This window comes from Eschrichtius robustus, chromosome 9 (assembly GCF_028021215.1).
Source record: "Eschrichtius robustus isolate mEscRob2 chromosome 9, mEscRob2.pri, whole genome shotgun sequence".
Lineage (NCBI taxonomy): Eukaryota > Metazoa > Chordata > Mammalia > Artiodactyla > Eschrichtiidae > Eschrichtius > Eschrichtius robustus.
The window spans coordinates 38874485-38895124 of NC_090832.1; the positions used below are offsets into that span (position 1 = coordinate 38874485).

Consider the following 20640-nt stretch of genomic DNA (forward strand, 5'->3'; position numbering starts at 1 on the left):
TTGCTTGCATTTTTGAAATATGGGCATGGATACCTTAATGTTCTTTTCAGAAATACATAAAAGAGCTTCAAGCTCATTTGGAAGTCTTTTGAAAGGCACAGGAAGCTGCTTTTTTTTCCCTATAGATTAGATGATTAAAAAAAAAAAAAAAACCACACAGCAAATCTTCTCTCTCTCTAAATTTTCAGGCTGCATTTTCTTCATGCAATATGTGTATTTTCTTCATGAGATATACAGACTCTGTTCAGAAAGATGAGGGTTTGGGCTAGATTATTCTGATCTGTCTAAACCTTTCAAATAGCTTAATGAAGATTTGGGTTCAAGTTAAACAAAATATAGTAATATCCTATTATAATGGTGTCCAATTCTAAACATACATTTTTTCTCACAAAAATTCTTAAACATTTTACTTTATTAGATATTTAAAACTTCTAGACAGAGGAATGGATAAAGAAGATGTGGCACATATATATAATAGAATATTACTCAGCTATAAAAAAGAACAAAATAATGTCATTTGCAGCAACATGGATGGACCTAGAGATTGTCATACTGAGTGAAGTAAGTCAGACAGAGAAAGACAAATATCATATGATATCACTTATATCTAAAAAATGGTACAAATGAACTTATTTACAAAACAGAAATAGGGTCACAGATGTAGAAAACAGACTTATGGTTACCAGGGGGGAAAGGGCAGGGGGGGAGGGATAAGTTGGGAGATTGGGATTGACATATACGCACTACTATATATAAAATAGATAACTAATAAGGACCTACTGTATAGCACAGGGAACACTTCTCAATACTCTGTAATGACCTATATGGGAAAAGAATCTAAAAAAAGAGTGGATATATGTATGTATATATAACTGATTCACTTTGCTGTACAGCAGAAACTAACATTTTAAATCAACTATACTGCAATAAATTTTTTTTAAAAATCTATGTGTCTGCTTTTAATCCAATTGTGGCAATAGCATTAATTCTGGAGCGACTATAGAAAGTGTCAATTTATACTACTAATGAAAATAAAGGTATTTCATTATGTTTTATTTATTTTAAAAGCCGCTGGGGTACTGAATGAAATCAGTTATATCCCTACTTAATGGTTATATACTCTAAAATATCCTTGTTCATATACATGTACATATGAAAATATTACTGAATATTATGAAAATATTATTGAATTATCACTACTTTTCCATCCAGTGGATACAAATTTCCTTATAACTAGAAAACACAAGTCTAGTTTTATTTATATTTAAGTATATCAAAAATAAAGCAGGTTGATTCATGAAACAAATGCCTAAAAACTCACCCAGAGAAGTAAACTTGAAAGAAATTTAGGTCTTAGTTCTTACATTTCCTTAAATTTCTGGAAAGTAGCTGATGCAACATGAGAAACCAATCATTTTTTATGACTATAGTTTTAAGCAGAAACAATACATGAAGTCCTTATTATTATTACCGAGTACATTTATATGAAAAGAGTATGAATATGCAGTGTGCTCTTTTTGGGTTGGGGGGACTGTCACACTCTCTTAATGGAAATAAAGTAGAAGCTACTGTGACACCACAATGACAGGATTACTACTCCTTGTGGGGTAAAAGCAGAAGGAGATGATTAATTTTCAAGGAAGAGTTGATTTCCATGAAAATGTCTGTAAGGAAAAGAAAGTAAAAAACACACATTAGAGCCAACAAATCATGGAAAGCTAATGATTTTGAAGCACTGAATTTAGAATTTTTTTCCAAATTGAAATAGCAGGTCATTACTCAGTCCTTTTCTATTTCACTGGGTTTGTAATTCAATGACAATGGGGCAATTTAGCAGGAAGACTGCTGGGGCTAGGTAAAGCATTTCAATTATGTATATTTAGCGCAAGAAGAAAATGTGTCAACCCAAATGTAAAATACTAGAAAGTTAATTTCTCAAAAGAACTGAATATAGTTCATGGATCTTATGTTTGTCCTATTCAAATCGTATTTGCTAGGAACCAGTGTCTAACTTTTCTTTGCCTAAAACTGAATCCACAGAATTTGGGAGATTTTCTGTCAATTCCATCCCCAAACTTCAAACTCAGAAAATCAGGCCCTGAAATGATTTATCTTCTTGGATGAGACTTTCTGGGTTCATGACGTCAGGATGGATTATTTTCCTAAAATGAATCTGATTGAATATGTCAAAATCATTGTCATAAAAAAGTCACATCATGGGTCTTGTTAATTAATTTCCATCCCTAAACTATCCTACTATGTGTAGTACACACTGACATTTTGATTTGGGCTACTTGGGCATGTACTGGTAGTACGGCTCCATGACCATGATTTCCTTTAATTTAGTATGAAAGATATAGCTCTATTAAAATAACTATGGTTATTACGCTTAAATATATTAATATTCTTTTGAGTAATTTTTAAATAAACAGAAACATGCACGCTATGGACTGAATTGTGTCCCCCCCCCCCCCCCCCAAATTCACATGTCAAAGCCCTGTTCCTCAGGGTGATGGTATTTGGAGATGAGGTCTTTGGGAGGTAGTTAGGTTTAGGTTAGGTCATGGGGGTAGAGCCCTCATTATGGAATTAGTTCCCTTATACCATGAGACAGTAGAGAGCTTGCTGTGCTCTCTGTGCTGTATGAAGACACAGTGAGAAGACAGCCATCTGCAAGCCATGAAGAGAGTCCTCACTAGAATCTGACCATGCTGGCACCCTGATCTAAGACTTCCAGCCTCCAAAACTGTGAGAAAATAAATTTCTGTTGTTTAAGACACTCCATCTGTGGTCTGTGGTATTTTTTGACGGCAGCCCCAGCTGACTAAGAAAATGCACCATCACATGTGTAAATTGATCCTCAGCACTTTTATTCATCTGCACATTTATTCTGCCTAATCTGGTTGTAGAAACCTCTCCCAGATGTTGCACCTTTTGAAGATTTATCAACCTTAATAATGTTCGAGATGCTAGTTTTAATTGCCTCATTAGAAAGGAACGTCTGTGCTTAATTATTGACATTATTTAGTAAGTACATGCTTTTTTTAGTCAAAGAGATTGCACATCTTTTTCTGTGCCCCACTAGTCTTTCCTCCTCTGTGGAAGACTTAATTTTGTTGACCAGCTAAACTTCCCACTTCTTATGAGATGTACCTGAACAGATGTGTTTTTTTAACTTTAATTTTTTAATTTTTATACAATTTTTAAAGGTTATACTCCATTTATAGTTATTACAAAATATTGGCTATATTCCCTGTGTTGCACAAAACAACCTTGAGCCTATCTTACACCCAATAGTCTATGCCTTCCACTCCCCTATCCCTACATTGCCCCTCTCCCCCTTCTTCCCACTGATAACCACTAGTTTCTTCTCTATATCTGTAAGTCTTCTTCTTTTATGCTATATTCACTAGTTTGTTGTATTTTTTAGATTCCACATATAAGTTATATCATACAGTATTTATCTTTCTCTGTCTGACTTATTTCACTTAGCATAATGCCCTCCAAGTCCATCCATGTTGCTGCAAATGGCAAAATTTCTGAACAGATATGCTTTTACTTCTGTCAGTAAACATACATCTCAATTCAACATTTTATCATGTCTTAAAAATATATTTTCATTTGTATTTATATTTCTGGATAGAAATCACTGCGTACCACACATCCTTCTATATGTAGAAATAGATGTTATTTAACATGACACTTTCTTGAGCTGATTCCCTTAGCAAAACTTAGGAAGTTTTTCACATTTAATAAGTGTTTGTTGGGGCCTCGCTGTGTAAAAAAGTGCTGTGCTAAGTTCTATGAAAGGGTAAATGACTTGCTTCCAACCTGGAGCTTTGTTGAAAACAAAAGAAGAACTATACAAGAGTTGGGATAATTTCATCCATATCATTGTATTAATCAAAAAATGTTACAGAATCATAGGTAAGAACAGTAGTGTTCACTTCAAAAGAAGTCAGGCATTTGAGGCAATTCTTGAAAGAAAAGGTGGCTTTTAAAAGTGGAGTTTCACTCTGATTAAAAATCTTCCAACAAACAAAAGCCCAGGACCAGATGGCTTCACAGGCGAATTCTAGCAAACATTTAGAGAAGAGCTAACAACTATCCTTCTCAAACTCTTCCAAAATATTGCAGAGGGAGGAACACTCCCCAACTCATTCTACGAGGCCACCATCACCCTGATACCAAAACCAGACAAAGATGTCACAAAGAAAGAAAACTACAGGCCAGTATCACTGATGAATATAGATGCAAAAATCCTCAACAAAATACTAGCAAACAGAATCCAACAGCACATTAAAAGGATCATACACCATGATCAAGTGGGGTTTATCCCAGGAATGCAAGGATTCTTCAATATACGCAAATCAATCAACGTGATACACCATATTAACAAATTGAAGGAGAAAAACCATATGATCATCGCAATAGATGCAGAGAAAGCTTTCGACAAAATTCAACACCCATTTATGATAAAAGCCCTGCAGAAAGTAGGCATAGAGGGAACTTTCCTCAACATAATAAAGGCCATATATGACAAACCCACAGCCAACATCGTCCTCAGTGGTGAAAAACTGAAACCATTTCCACTAAGATCAGGAACAAGACAAGGTTGCCCACTCTTACCACTATTACGCAACATAGTTTTGGAAGTTTTAGCCACAGCAATCAGAGAAGAAAAAGAAATAAAAGGAATCCAAATCGGAAAAGAAGAAGTAAAGCTGTCACTGTTTGCAGATGACATGATACTCTACATAGAGAATCCTAAAGATGCTACCAGAAAACTACTAGAGCTAATCAATGAATTTGGTAAAGTAGCAGGATACAAAATTAATGCACAGAAATCTCTGGCATTCCTATATACTAATGATGAAAAATCTGAAAGTGAAATTAAGAAAACACTCCCATTTACTATTGCAACAAAAAGAGTAAAATATCTAGGAATAAACCTACCTAAGGAGACAAAAGACCTGTATGCAGAAAATTATAAGACACTGATGAAAGAAATTAAAGATGATACAAACAGATGGAGAGATATACAATGTTCCTGGATTGGAAGAATCAACATTGTGAAAATGACTCTACTACCCAAAGCAATCTACAGATTCAATGCAATCCCTATCAAACTACCACTGGCATTTTTCACAGAACTAGAACAAAAAATTTCACAATTTGTATGGAAACACAAAAGACCCCAAATAGCCAAAGCAATCTTGAGAACGAAAAATGGAGCTGGGGGAATCAGGCTCCCTGACTTCAGACTATACTACAAAGCTACGGTAATCAAGACAGTATGGCACTGGCACAAAAACAGAAATATAGATCAATGGAACAGGTTAGAAAGCCCAGAGATAAACCCACACACATATGGTCACCTTATCTTTGATAAAGGAGGCAAGCATATACAGTGGAGAAAAGACAGCCTCTTCAATAAGTGGTGCTGGGAAAATTGGACAGGTACATGTAAAAGTATGAAATTAGAACACTCCCTAACACCATACACAAAAATAAACTCAAAATGGATTAAAGACCTAAATGTAAGGCCAGACACTATCAAACTCTTAGAGGAAAACATAGGCAGAACACTCTATGACATAAATCACAGCAAGATCCTTTTTGACCCAGCTCCTAGAGAAATGGAAATAAAAACACAAACAAATGGGACCTAATGAAACTTAAAAGCTTTTGCACAGCAAAGGAAACCATAAACAAGACCAAAAGACAACCCTCAGAATGGGAGAAAATATTTGCAAATGAAGCAGCTGACAAAGGATTACTCTCCAAAATTTACAAGCAGCTCATGCAGCTCAATAACAAAAAAACAAACAACCCAATCCAAAAATGGGCAGAAGACCTAAATAGACATTTCTCCAAAGAAGATATACAGGTTGCCAACAAACACATGAAAGAATGCTCAACATCATTAATCGTTAGAGAAATGCAAATCAAAACTACAATGAGATATCATCTCACACTGGTCAGAATGGCCATCATCAAAAAATCTAGAAACAATAAATGCTGGAGAGGGTGTGGAGAAAAGGGAATCCTCTTACACTGTTGGTGGGAAGTAAATTGATACAGCCACTATGGAGAACAGTATGGAGGTTCCTTAAAAAACTACAAATAGAACTACCATACGACCCAGCAATCCCACTACTGGGCATATACCCTGAGAAAACCATAATTCAAAAAGAGTCATGTACCAAAATGTTCATTGCAGCTCTATTTATAATAGCCAGGACATGGAAGCAACCTAAGTGTCCATCATCAGATGTAAGGATAAAGAAGATGTGGCACATATATACAATGGAATATTACTCAGCCATAAAAAGAAACGAAGTGGAGTTATTTGTAGTGAGGTGGATGGACCTAGAGTCTGTCATACAGAGTGAAGTAAGTCAGAAAGAGAAAAACAAACACAGTATGCTAACACATATATATGGAATCTAAGGGGGAAAAAAAAGGTCATGAAGAACCTAGTGGCAAGACGGGAATAAAGACACAGATCTACTAGAGAATAGACTTGAGGATACAGGGAGGGGGAAGGGTACGCTGTGACAAAGTGAGAGAGTGGCATGGACATATATATACTACCATACGTAAAATAGATAGCTAGTGGGAAGCAACCGCATAGCACAGGGAGATCAGCTCGGTGCTTTGTGACCACCTAGAGGGGTGGGATAGGGAGGGTGGGAGGGAGGGAGCTGCAAGAGAGAAGAGATATGGGAACATATGTATATGTATTACTGATTCACTTTGTTATAAAGCAGAAACTAACACACCATTGTAAAGCAATTATACTCCAATAAAGGTGTTAAAAAAAAAAGTGGAGTTTCAGTAAGACCTTTTTCTTTTTTTAATTTTTTTATTATTTATTTATTTATTTATGGCTGTGTTGGGTCTTCATTTCTGTGCGAGGGCTTTCTCTAGTTGCGGCAAGTGGGGGCCACTCTTCATCGCGGTGCGCGGGTCTCTCACTATCGCGGCCTCTCTTGTTGCGGAGCACAGGCTCCAGACGCGCAGGCTCAGTAATTGTGGCTCATGGGCCTAGTTGCTCCGCGGCATGTGGGGTCTTCCCAGACCAGGGCTCGAACCCGTGTCCCCTGCATTGGCAGGCAGATTGTCAACCACTGTGCCACCAGGAAAGCCCCAAGACCATTTTTTTTAAGAAAGAAATAAAAGGAATTCATCAGAAATCCTTGCCCAAGTTAGATTAGTAAAAACCAATGTATTTTACCTGTAATGTGTTAAGAGTTCAGTACATTTTGTTTCAGAAAGTGAATTCTAGTTATGCACTTATTGCTTTTCACCTTTAAATTCAGTTTACTATTTGTAGGAAAACAATTATCCTGAATGGGGAGTAACTGCTAAGTTGAAAATGAAAAGTTCAAAAGGTAGGGGGAAACTAAGCTTACAGGAACTAATACAAGAAGAGACATCTATTACTTGGCAGTAAGGAGTACTGGGAAGTGGCTAGCAGGTCACAGCGAGGGCCCACTGCCCAGGGAGGGAGATATCCTGCCTCTCACTCAACCAGAACACAAGCGAGCTCTTCCTAGAAGGAGCACTTCAATATTAGAATCTGACCTTGAATACCCCAAAAAACCTCATTTCGTTTATGACCAAGACAACACAGCCACTCAAAAAATAAGAGTGAGATTTGAGATTTTCTTTCAAAAATGAAAATAATTTTTTTTAAAAAAAAGAATCTGCATATTTAGATCATTCTGACTGATCACCCCTCATGACAGAGATGAAGGAAAATAATTATTTACATTCCTAGCAGAAGCAAGAGCATCAGTCAGAACTTCTGATGGCTGGTAATGCAAACACAACCAAATTAAAGGAGTTTTTATATTCTCATATAACTGCAAGTCCAGAGGTAAATCTGACTCTAAACACAGCTGGCTCCCTGAACCCACACAGTGGTATCTGGACTCTACCTCTTTCTATCTTGCAGCAGATTCTTCAACTGGTGGGCTAGAGGGCTACTGGTAGACCCCACCAGCTTGGTAAACCCAGCAGAAAGAGAGTATAACTCCAATAGTTCCATGAAAAATGAGGAGGACTCTGATTGCCCCATCCCTTCACAGTCTTAGGCAAGAGGGAATGTTCTAAATGGTCAGGCTTGTCTTAAAGACCCATTCCTATGGCTGGGGGTTAGGGGAGTGTTCACTTTCTAATCCCACTACTGGAAAAAGAAATTCACTTCCTGGAAGGGTAGAGGGAGCGAGTGGGTAGCAAGGAGTGCTAGATAACGCAAAATATAGGTGTAAATCTCTTCATCTTTGCAGGTAGATTAGGTGGCCAAATCATCCTCTGAAATATTACAATAATCACATACCCCAAATCTGGGGAAAGAGATGGCAATTTAGGGCTTTCATTGAAATTGGCAGGGGGTCCGTTTCAGGTTTAAGACAAAAGCAATTTTTACCTTGAAAGAGAGTGAATAGCTTTTTTTTAAGTGCTTAGAATCTGGATTCTTCTAAAAATTTCTCTAGGTTTCTTCTTATGGTTTACCAATATTAGATATATATCAATTAGAATGTCTAGGATTATTTTGATAAAGATTGTTTTTGTGAATTGTCATGATTTAACTTGCCTCTCAAAATCTATTTTCATTCAGTTTATACTAGAAAAGCATAATTTAGTTGTCACAGATTTCTATGTATATGATACATAGACATTCTTTTTTTTTTATTGTAGTGTAGTTGATTTACAATGTTGTGTTAGTTTCAGGTGTACAGCAAAGTGATTCAGTTATACATATACATATATTATCTTTTTAGATTCTTTTCTCATATAGGTTATCACATAATATTGAGTAGATTTCCCTGTGCTATACAGTAGATCCTTGTTGGTTATCTTTCTTTTTTTTATCATTTATTTTCATAAAGTTTATTTGTTCTTACAGAGGTTGGCTTCCTAAAATCAATAGTTTAGTCGTTTAGGTTTTCTCGTACAACAAGAAAAGAGCACTTGAAAAATTCTCAAAATGAAGCTAATTTTTTTAAGTCCGTAAACTACTGTTTTGCCAGCATGGATTCATCACATCTGTCAGGGGAAATGCAACAATGGCAAAAGAGTATGTGATCCTAAAATGTAGCAGAAGCATCCTATTATCTGTTTATTCCGCTAAGTTCACTGCAAGTAAGGATTGCATCATATCAATAGGTTCATGTCTTTCCTGCAAAATAAAAATATTTTAGTGGCTGAGCTAAAAAACTCTATAAAGAAAATTTCATTCCTCACTGATACTCTTATAACTTGCTACCTATAATTTATCTGATAAAAATGGTGTAGGTAATCTAAGCAAACAGCTATTGTAACAGCTGTGCTATCTTCTCACTATCTATCTTAAATATAGTAGTGTGTGTGTGTTCATCCCAAGCTTCTGATTTATCCCTCCCTGCCACGTTTCCCCTTTGGTAACTATAAGTTTGTTTTTGCTATCGATACACAGACATTCTTCAAACACTGGGATTAATAAAATATGCAAGTTAAAAGATGGATTCTTCACTTTTCAAATTTATTTGCTTAAAGATCGATCTTTTCAGTAGAGTTTCTCCAAAATTCTTACTTATATGCATGTTTTCTGGAACACTTAAAAATATAGCAAAGGTCATTCTTGTGACTGGGAATTACATTCTTAATATAATTTTGAAATAACTTTTTTTTTTTCATTGATAGTATATACTGCCCCGCTCTCCTTTGCTCTCTAATTTTTGAAGAAAAAATTTAGTGTTAGATTATTCCCCAAACCACATCGCACAGTTAAATGTGAAATTCAAATTAATGCTTTTATGAAATGAATATGCAATATTTTATTTATACCATTCTAGAATATAAGTGTCTTCCTTGAGCATCCTAGAAGAGACTGTATTGTATTATTCCCATAGGAATAATAATGGGCAAGTGGGCATGGCACTTTCCTCATCTGATTAATAAGGCATGATGAGGTTAAGTGAATTCTTTCAGGAGACTTATGATTTATTCTCCAATGCATAACCTGGCTGTGGTTTTTGGAGCTACTACATAAGAAGCCCTAATTTCACTTTATGGAGCAGAGACTCTTGGCCCTTCAGCCAGATCCCCACTTCTTTTTTGTTTGTTTTTTTGTTTTTGTTTGTTTTGTTTTGAACTGTGTCTCTTTATTTGTTTTTAACTTTTTATTTTATATTGGAGTATAGCTGATTAACAATGTTGTGATAGTTTCAGCTGCACAGCAAAGCAACTCAACCATATATATGCAGGTATCCATTCTCCCCCAAACTCCCCTCTCATCCAGGCTGCCACATAACATTAAGCAGAGTTCCCTGTGCTATACAGTAGGTCCTTGTTGGTTATCCATGTTAAATATAGCAGTGCAGATCCCCACTTCTTTTGAAGCTGATTCTGGCTACCTGGCAATCAAAATAATTTGTATGAAATCAAAACGAATGGAATGAAAAAGCAGGCATGGAAAGTACTGTCACATATCCTCGCTGCTCTGCTCCAATTGCGAGACACCAACTTTCAAGAAACATCACCCGTATCAAATTTCTCAGTAATATTTACCTCTCATTTTTTCCACCATATCAATAACTAGCTGTTTTCATCTCCAAAGTGCTTCTCAAACATTAAATAATCTCAGATTACACACTCTGTTCTTTGCATATATCTTGACCAGCTGTCAGAGAAGGCAATTTATTTCCCCTCAATTTTATTCTTCTTGGCACTTTGTGGCTTCTATAAGTAAATCTGAATGGAAATTGAAAGTTACAACCTAGTGTGTTTCCATAACAAAGGCAACACATAATTTTCCTTAAGCAGGATAACCTTCAGATTACTTTCAAATTGCTTATGGTTTTGCTGTTGGATACTCAGAATGTTTTCATCACCTTGGAATCTTGATTAATTCTTAAGTGGAATTTGTGAGGATGTGAGGATAAAAAAACAATAGAAAAGATTAAAAAATTGTTTAGTGTTAACTTTGTCACTTTTATTTGTTTAAAATATTGTACCATAATTGTTTTGGCAGGACTGTATGGTGAAGTAAAATTTGGAATTTATATTAAAATCAGTTCTTTAAAAAATTAAAAGTCAGATTTTAACTCTGAACTTGCATTACTTCCTGAATTTATATAGTCTCTCATTTTTCTGATAAAAAAGGGAAAAAATGTAGAAATTCTTATCCCATAGAAATTTTTCTGTCTTTTAAAACTGGGACCAGGATTCAACTAATTTGTATCAAATTTCAGTAAGTTTATTTGTTCAGTTTCAAGACACCAAGCAGGTGTGTATGTTATTGTCTGCAGAAGTACTCTCTTACACACAGTTCACTGAAGTAAATCTAAAGAGCAAAAGCAATTCTTCCCATGTGCTCTATATGGTGATAGTAGGAAGCCTTCCAGAAGTTAAAAAACTGGAGTTTAGCAACATATCAGCTTTCAGGTGGGCCTCTCCTAAACACTTATAATTCATTTACTCTCCTGCGAATCATTTGATTCACTTGTAGCCCCACTTGAGTCTTAAACTGCATTTCAAAGTATTTCTATCATTCATCCATTTTCAGAACTGCCATTAGAAGTGATGGGAATTTGGCACCAAATTCAGTGAGAGGATATGATATGAGTTCTTTCTAATTTTTCCTTCTTTGAGCACCACCTCAGGTGCAAACTGTGAAATCTGTTTTTTAAAGTTATTTTTCCATCTTGGTATCATTTCAACTAAATTGAATTCTTGAGCTTGGGATATGTATTCACATAGATTTTCAGAGAAGAAAGGAGATTCATTGTTACTATTATTAATTTATACCTAAAGTTGTTTTAAAATTTTAATTAAATGATTTTACCACTGATGTTTCTCATCAGCTTTTTACTCTTAAAAATATATGCCTAGGGCTTCCCTGGTGGCGCAGTGGTTAAGAATCCACCTGCTAATGCAGGGGACAGGGGTTTGAGCCCTGGTCCGGGAAGATCCCACATAAAAAAAAAAAAAAATATATATATATATATATATATATATATATATGCCTAGATTTACCATTGTCATCTAAAAATAGTTGTATTAGTTATGTTTGGTTATTATTAATACCTACTAATATATACACTAGAATGTATTTGATTTTCTTTTCCCTAGTCAGTCTAGGATTTTATGTCATTTATTTTATTTCTATATAGGGGAGGAAAGTACCATTTTATGGGTAAAGAAACAAAAGAGGAAAACTTTATTAACTAGAGTACTTAATTTTGCATGTGGTATTTTCATTTCTTCTGTCAACAACTAAAAATTGTCTTATGAACTGAATTTATACTTTAAGTACCCAGTGCACACATCTGTTTGAGGGTTCAAACTTTATTTTTGTACTTTAAAGAATTCAGTTACATTGATAACATTTGAATAATAACAAAATAAGTTTATTTGTTATCAATCATCTCTCTTAATTTTGTTAATGGGGCAAAACAGGATCCATTAATATGAATAAATTACAGTATGTGTCCCTGTTTTCCTGTATTACAAGAAATAAATTGATTAGGAAAGACATTGAGGAAGTCATAGCATTCTTTTTTTGGTTCCCTGAAAATGTCTTAGCCTAATGTATATGCTTATTAAGTGGAAATAAATGTCTGCATTTATCAAGGAGTTAGTCCCTTAGCCTTTGTTTCTAAGGTTAATCTTGCACTTCTAGCCCTTCCTTATAATGATAGTAGCGGTTGTAGTCCTACCTGTAGAAGTAGTGGCCGAAGTAACGATGATAGTGATGATGATAATGGCGAAGATTATTCTAAGAGTAACTCCATTTAGGTGAAATTCATTTTGTAAAAAATGTCAAAGACGTTTCCGGTTGGGAGTGGAAAAATTTTTTTTTAATTTTTAATGTCAAAGAAGTTTGAAAATTTGCTTTTTAAAAAATATTTGGGAATGTAATTTAGAGATAAAATTGAAAGTATTTACTTACGTGTATTAGAATGTGATTAATCAAATTTTTCTCTTCCCTGATATGTAATTCTTTAATTGTTGTAGACAAAGTCGCTCATATTTAAAGTATATGAAATATATTGTTAAGCTGTAATTTTGGCAAAAATATTTGGATTGTTAGGGGTATTTTTTCTCTTTAGTACTCAGTTATTTACTCCACATCTGTGTAATTTCTGGTTGGTCTTCAATTGTTCTTAAGTGAAACATGATATATTTGTTCCAAATAATCTCTAAGTTTCCTCTAGAGATAACTTTCTATGAGTCAAGGCTTGTCAATATACTCATATATGCCTGCTCTCCATTGAGGGGGTGCTTTCTAGTCATGCAAAGGCAGCAACTTTACAGAAGAAAAATGAGTTACAAAATTTTTAAATGTTTACTCTATACATAAAAATATAAAAAGAAAAAGTAAACAGTTGAAGGAAAAAGGTGCAAAATAAGGTTAGATAAAGTGGTACTATCCTATATGTGTGTGTTTATTTATAAACATACATGTATACACACATGCATACACGTAAGTACATTTACACGTAGACACATGCATATATGTATATGCAAATATACATATACAAAATATATACATATACATTATGTATATATGTATATCTGTACACAATTTTATAAACCACCAGAAGGAGGTTTATAGAAAAAAGAACAAAAAACTTCACAGGATAAGAAATATAAATGAAAAATAAACATATAAAAGAGCTTATCTCTAGCAATCAAAGAATTGCAAATGAAGTAGAATTTTCCTCCTGTGTGATTGCACATATTCTGAATACCGGTAATACCCAGGGTTGTCAAGGATAAGGAAACAGAGACTGCTGGCATACACAATTTCCAAAAATAAACTAATTTCCAAATATATACATATATTCTCAAAAGATATAAAAGTGATTATATTATTTGCCCAGAAATTCTATATTTAGGAAATTCTCCTTATACAAAAATCATTAATATGTGCTGAGAAAACTTCTGCCATGTCCCTGGGTAGAAAGCTGTTCAACTAAATTATGCATAGCCACGGAATGACATGCCATGCAGCCACTTAAGTGGTATTTTATGGAATATGTACAGCAAGAAATCATGCTTATTATATATTGCCTAGTAAAAAAAACTAACAGAGAGTGTGTTGATGACTTGTCAGAAACAAATAAAACATATTTATGTATTTACTTGCATGTACAGAAAAGTAGGTATAAATAGAACAATATGTCAACAGTTGTTTTTACGTGGTGAGAATACAAATAATTATCTATGGTAAATCTATTGTTTAATAAAAAACCCAAATAATTATCTATTTATTTATTTTGCAATTTTTTATATTTTTTGAATTTTCAGTCATGAACTGAAAGTGTAGACTTTTGTAAGCAGGAATAAAAAGTTTCTGGATATAATAAGATTTTCCAACATTAATCTCTTAAATCTTCTATGCCCCTTTCACAAATAAAAATTAATGGCTTTAATAGAGGGTCAATTATGCTGTTAAACCAGAATATCCAAAAGAAATGTCATCCATTTGAACTATTTTATCACTGATTTTGTTTCTCTCCCAGAGGGGATATTTTTGCTTGCATTTAGACCTGACATATGAACCTAAATAAAAGAAAAAGGTGTTAAAAAGCAAATTGACCAAAAAAGCCATTGCCCTTGATGGTATTGGGTATATGAGGCGGTAAGGGAGACGCAAAAATGATTGAAGATTATGACATAGTTTGTGGCCTGGATGGCAGTACTTATGGAACTTGGGAGATGAGGAATGCTGATTATGAGGGCCTATGTGTATCAGGGTGGAGGGTAAATGCTGAGAAAGTGAAATGTGGTAGCGGGCAGAGAGGTTGGCTCTACCACTAAAGAGGTGTATTCTGCCATAGAAGATGCTATAAAAGAGCTATATATACTTATACAGTCTGTGTTTTGTGGGGAAGGGGTTTTTGTCATCAATATTTGACGTGAAATTCCAAATTGTAATTCCCCTTTTCCAATGTTCGATTAGGAAATACATCTACGACCACAACTGTGGTAGACAGCAAGAATGGATCTGTGCCCAAATCCCCTGGGAAAGTGGTGAAGAGGACAGTCACAGAAGATATAGTGACGACATTCAGTTCCCCAGCAGCCTGGCTTCTGGTCATTGCTCTGATCATCACGTGGTCAGCTGTGGCCATTGTTATGTTTGACTTAGTGGATTACAGAAACTTTTCAGGTAAGATCCATGAAGTTTGGCTTTTCTTTTCTTTTTTTAAATTAATTTTTATTGGAGTATAGCTACTTTGCAATGTTGTGTTAGTGTCTGCTGTACCGCAGAAGTTTGGCTTTTAAATGGAAAGAAACAGAGTTCTCTCCAGCTCTGGCTTTGTTTCTCTTCACCCTGCACACAAGCAAAGCATCCCACAAACATGCTTGAGGGCCGCTAAGGGCTAGTTCCCATCTTCACCTTTCCTTCTAATCTTTGCCTGTTGTTCTCATAGACTTCAAATGCAACCTGATTTGAAGAGCTGAACAAAAGCTCAATGTTATAGTTTCATGAGGAAAACAATTCCAAAGCTTGGTGGATATTTGGTTTGGGAAGAGGGACTTTATCAATCATTAATAAAGGATAATTTGTAGATTTTACACTCGGCTATATAAAACCAAACCAAACCCAAATAAAACACTTCTGGACAAATGGAAAATCCTGTACTTTTAAGTCCCCCACTATCGGGCTCCAAGTTTCCTTCCCAGACATTCTCTTTGCTCCTCCCATTAAAACGTCCTATTTTGATTTCCTAAAAATAAAGAATGTTAAAAGGAATTTCCAGGAATTACTTGTAATGCGATACTACGGCCAGCCATGTGTTCTTATAGATTTGGAGTGAAATAGGAATATCACAAGTGAGGAAATTTAGATTTTCATTATGGCCTATCCAATCTCTGAGTATATTGTTCATCTCTTTGTTCAAGGTCTTTCTGTTTTTTTAAAATTATATTTGTCTATTTCCACATCTGACATGCTCTATTGAGCATGTGAGTTCCTTCGGGGAAGGAACCGGTCAGGTGCTCAGTAAGTATAAATGAATAGATGAATGAGTTTATGCTTATGCCTTTGTATCATAAGCAAAAACATTTTATTAGCCTCTTAATGTGCTTGTTCATATTTGCACTGTGCACCCTCCAACCTACCTGTTCTTTCTTCAGTAAGAGTGGAATCGGTAGAACCCAGAAACTATAAATACTGTAAGTTGCATTCTATATACTGAGAGATCCTCTACTTCTCATTATGGTATTTTACTTATTCAACAATTATTATCAAGTATCTACTACATGTGCCAGGAAATGGCTATGTTAAAAGAAATGCAAGTATGAATAACATAAAGTCAAAAAACTGTATAGTTTGGGTTTATTGATATGGAGGTGTGACTGAGATGACTCTGCCCCCTGTACCGTTGGTAGCTGGGTTAAAGTGAGCATCATCTAACAGGTACAGCTAAGTCTCATGATGTCAACCAAAGCAAAAGGGCTATTTATCCAGAGCCATAAACCTCTGCTTTAAGTAGGCAATAGTTTTGGTATACTGTGTAATGCAGACTCTTAAAAGAATATACGGTTGAAATGCCTATAATATAAAATATGACCTAGAATTTTAAGTGAAAAACAGTTGGTTACATTACTCTAGGAAATTTCATTTCCCTTGAGCCTAGATTGACTGATATTTTTCATCTGTTCTGTTTTAGAATTTCATTCATTCAAATTTTAGAACCAAATATGGTCATATAATGTAGTTCTTCAACTTTTACAGTAGATGTATTTTAAGAATTGTGTGTAAATCTAATATTTGTAAAGATAATATTTTAATAAGTATACTGAATAAATTACTGTTGAATTTGTTCTTAATTATTTGATAAAATGAGCAGCTACCTATAATTAAATTTTCAGATTAGATTACTTAAATGTAAGGCACACAGTCCACAGTAGAGCTTCCTTGGACCATTGTAATTAGGTACTATGGATAATGCCTATGTTCCTGGCATTTCATCTGATAGGGGAAAAATAACCTCTGTATTATTACTACTTCATTTCTTCTTTCGAGAAATGTTTGCTAAGTACATCTTTGTGAAGACTCCTCCTCCAGTTCTATATATTTATTAATGACCTAACCATCTATCCATTCCGTGGAAAAAGAAACCTGCAAGTCATCTGTTAAATCTGCTGGGCACCTGGTCAGTTACCACACTGTATGCCAGCCAACCCTCTTATGCCTCATAAATTTGCTCCCTCCTCTTATTACCACAGTCTCCACTACTACACTTCAGACCTTGATTCTCTTTTGAGGGGGCTAATGCAGTTTCTTCTTGTCTGCCTTATCCAGGTCTCTCCCCTTTAACATTGCCCCTAAGGTATCTTCATAAAACGTAAATTTCATTGAGTATTTCTGCCAAGTACAAATTCCTTGGCATGAAATTCAAGTCCTTGGCTTAGCCCTTTATTTTCATCTTGTGATTCCGCTCATGCATCCCGTTTTCCAGCCATACTTCCTATTGCTCTCACCTGTTTTCTTTCCCTAGGAAAACATACACTCTCACTCCTCTCTGCCTCTGCTCATACCATCCTTCCCTCATTCCCTGATCCAGTATAGCAGAAACTGTAAGAAAGTAGTTAAGAATGTGAACTCTGGTGCTGCATTTCCTTGCTATTAAATCCACATCTTGCAACTTTCTAGCTGTTGAGATATCAGAAAAGTCACTTAGTCTCTCTTTGCTTCAGTTTCATCATCTATACCATAGTACCTATGTAATAAGATTAAGAGAATTATACAAATGAATATATTTGGAGTGTTTAGAACAGAGCCTGGTTTATCACAAGTACCGTATACATTTTTTTTTAATTTTATTTATTTATTAATTTTTTAAACATCTTTATTAGACTGTAATTGCTTTACAATGGAGTATTAGTTTCTGCTTTATAACAAAGTGAATCAGCCATACATATACATATATCCCCATATCCCCTCCCTCTTCCATCTCCCTCCCACCCTCCCTATCCCACCTTTCTAAGTGGTCATAAAGCACCGAGCTGATCTCCCTGTGCTATGCAGCTTCTTCCCACTAGCTATTTTACATTTGGTAGTGTATATATGTCAATGCCACTCTCTCACTTCATCCCAGCTTACCCTTCCCCCTCCCCGTGTCTTCAAGTCCATTCTCTACGTCTGCGTCTTTATTCCTGTCCTGCCCCTAGGTTCTTCAGAACCTTTTTTTTTTAGATACCATATATATGTGTTAGCATACGGTATTTGTTTTTCTCTTTCCGACTTACTTCACTCTGTATGACAGACTCTAGGTCCATCCACCTCACTACAAATAACTCGTTTCTTTTTATGGCTGAGTAGTATTCCATTGTATATATGTGCCATATCTTCTTTATCCATTCATCTGTCGATGGACACTTAGGTTGCTTCCATGTCCTGGCTATTGTAAATAGAGCTGCAATGAACATTGTGATACATGACTCTTTTTGAATTATGGTTTTCTCAGGGTATATGCCCAGTAGTGGAATTGCTGGGTCGTATGGTAGTTCTATTTTCAGTTTTTTAAGGAACCTCCATACTGTTCTCCATAGTGGCTGTATCAATTTACATTCCCACCAACAGTGCAAGAGGGTTCCCTTTTCTCCACACCCTCTCCAGCATTTATTGTTTGTTTGTTTGTTTTGCTGTGCAAAAGCTTTTAAGTTTCATTAGGTCCCATTTGTTTATTTTGGTTTTTATTTCCATTTCTCTAGGAGGTGGGTCAAAAAGGATCTTGCTGTGATTTATGTCATAGAGCGTTTTACCTATGTTTTCCTCTAAGAGTTTTAGAGTGTCTGGCCTTACATTTAGGTCTTTAATCCATTGTGAGTTTATTTTTGTGTATGGTGTTAGAGAGTGTTCTAATTTCATTCTTTTACATGTAGCTGTCCAGTTTTCCCAGCACCACTTATTGAAGAGGCTGTCTTTTCTCCATTGTATATTCTTGCTTCCTTTATCAAAGATAAGGTGACCATATGTGCGTGGGTTAATCTCTGGGCTTTCTATTCTGTTCCGTTGATCTATATTTCTGTTTTTGTGCCAGTACCATACTGTCTTGATTACTGTAGCTTTATAGTATAGTCTGAAATCCAGGAGCCTGATTCCTCCAGCTCCGTTTTTCTTTCTCAAGATTGCTTTGGCTATTCGGGGTCTTTTGTGTTTCCATACAAATTGTGAAATTCTTTGTTCTAGTTCTGTGAAAAATGCCATTGGTAGTTTGATAGCGATTGCATTGAATCTGTGGATTGCTTTGGGTAGTATAGTCATTTTCACAATGTTGATTCTTCCAATCCAGGAACATGGTATATCTCTCCATCTGTTTGTATCATCTTTAATTTCTTTCGTCAGTGTCTTATAGTTTTCTGCATACAGGTTTTTTGTCTCCTTAGGTAGGTTTATTCCTAGGTATTTTATTCTTTGTGTTGCAGTGGTAAATGGGAGTGTTTCCTTAATTTCTCTTTCAGATTTTCCATCATTAGTGTATAAGAATGCCAGAGATTTCTGTGCATTAAATTTGTATCCTGCTACTTTACCAAATTCATTGATTAGCTCTAGTAGTATTCTGTACCATCTTTAGGATTCACTATGTATAGTATCATGTCATCTGCAAAGAGTGACAGCTTTACTTCTTCTTTTCCGATTTGGATTCCTTTTATTTCTTTTTCTTCTCTGATTGCTGTGGCTAAAACTTCCAAAACTGTGTTGAATAATAGTGGTGAGAGTGGGCAACCTTGTCTTGTTCCTGATCTTAGTGGAAATGGTTTCAGTTTTTCACCATTGAGGACAATGTTGGCTGTGGGTTTGTCATATATGGCCTTTATTATGTTGAGGTAAGTTCCCTCCCTGCCTACTTTTTGGAGGGTTTTTATCATAAATGGGTGTTGAATTTTGTAAAAAGCTTTTTCTGCATCTATTGAGCTAATCATGTGGTTTTTATCCTTCAGTTTGTTAATATGGTTTATCACATTGATTGATTTGCGTATACTGAAGAATCCTTGCATTCCTGGGATACACCCCACTTGATCATGGTGTATGATCCTTTTAGTGTGCTGTTGGATTCTGTTTGCTAGTATTTTGTTGAGGATTTTTGCATTTATGTTCATCAGTGATATTGGCCTGTAGTTTTCTTTCCTTGTGACATCTTTGTCTGGTTTTGGTATCAGGGTGATGTGGCCTCATAGAAAGAGTTCGGGAGTGTTCCTCCCTTTGCTATATTTTGGAAGAGTTTGAGAAGGATAAGTGTTAGCTCTTCTCTAAATGTTTGATAGAATTCGCCTGTGAAGCCATCTGGTGGTGGGCTTTTGTTTGTTGGAAGATTTTTAATCACAGTCTGAATTTCAGTGCTTGTGATTGGTCTGTTTATATTTTCTGTTTCTTCCTGGTTCAGTCTTGGAAGGTTGTGCTTTTGTAAGAATTGGTCCATTTCTTCCAGGTTGTACATTTTCTTGGCATATAGTTGCTTGTAGTAATCTCTCATGATATTTTGTATTTCTGCAGTGTCAGTTGTTACTTCTCCTTTTTCTAATTCTATTGAAATGAGTCTTCTCCCTTTTTTTCTTGATGAGTCTGGCTACAGGTTTATGAATTTTGTTTATCTTCTCAAAGAACCAGCTTTTAGTTTTATTGAACTT

At 35.3% G+C, this 20640-nt stretch overlaps 1 protein-coding gene across 1 annotated transcript in view; it reads left to right on the plus strand.

The window, feature by feature from the left end:
• Window positions 1-20640, plus strand: part of TRDN (triadin) — a 341870-nt gene that overhangs the window by 10908 nt on the left and 310322 nt on the right. The window contains exons 2-3 of the mRNA XM_068550829.1: window positions 12674-12775; window positions 14960-15169. Coding sequence (XP_068406930.1) covers window positions 12674-12775; window positions 14960-15169 — 312 coding nt within the window. The remainder of the gene's footprint in view (window positions 1-12673; window positions 12776-14959; window positions 15170-20640) is intronic.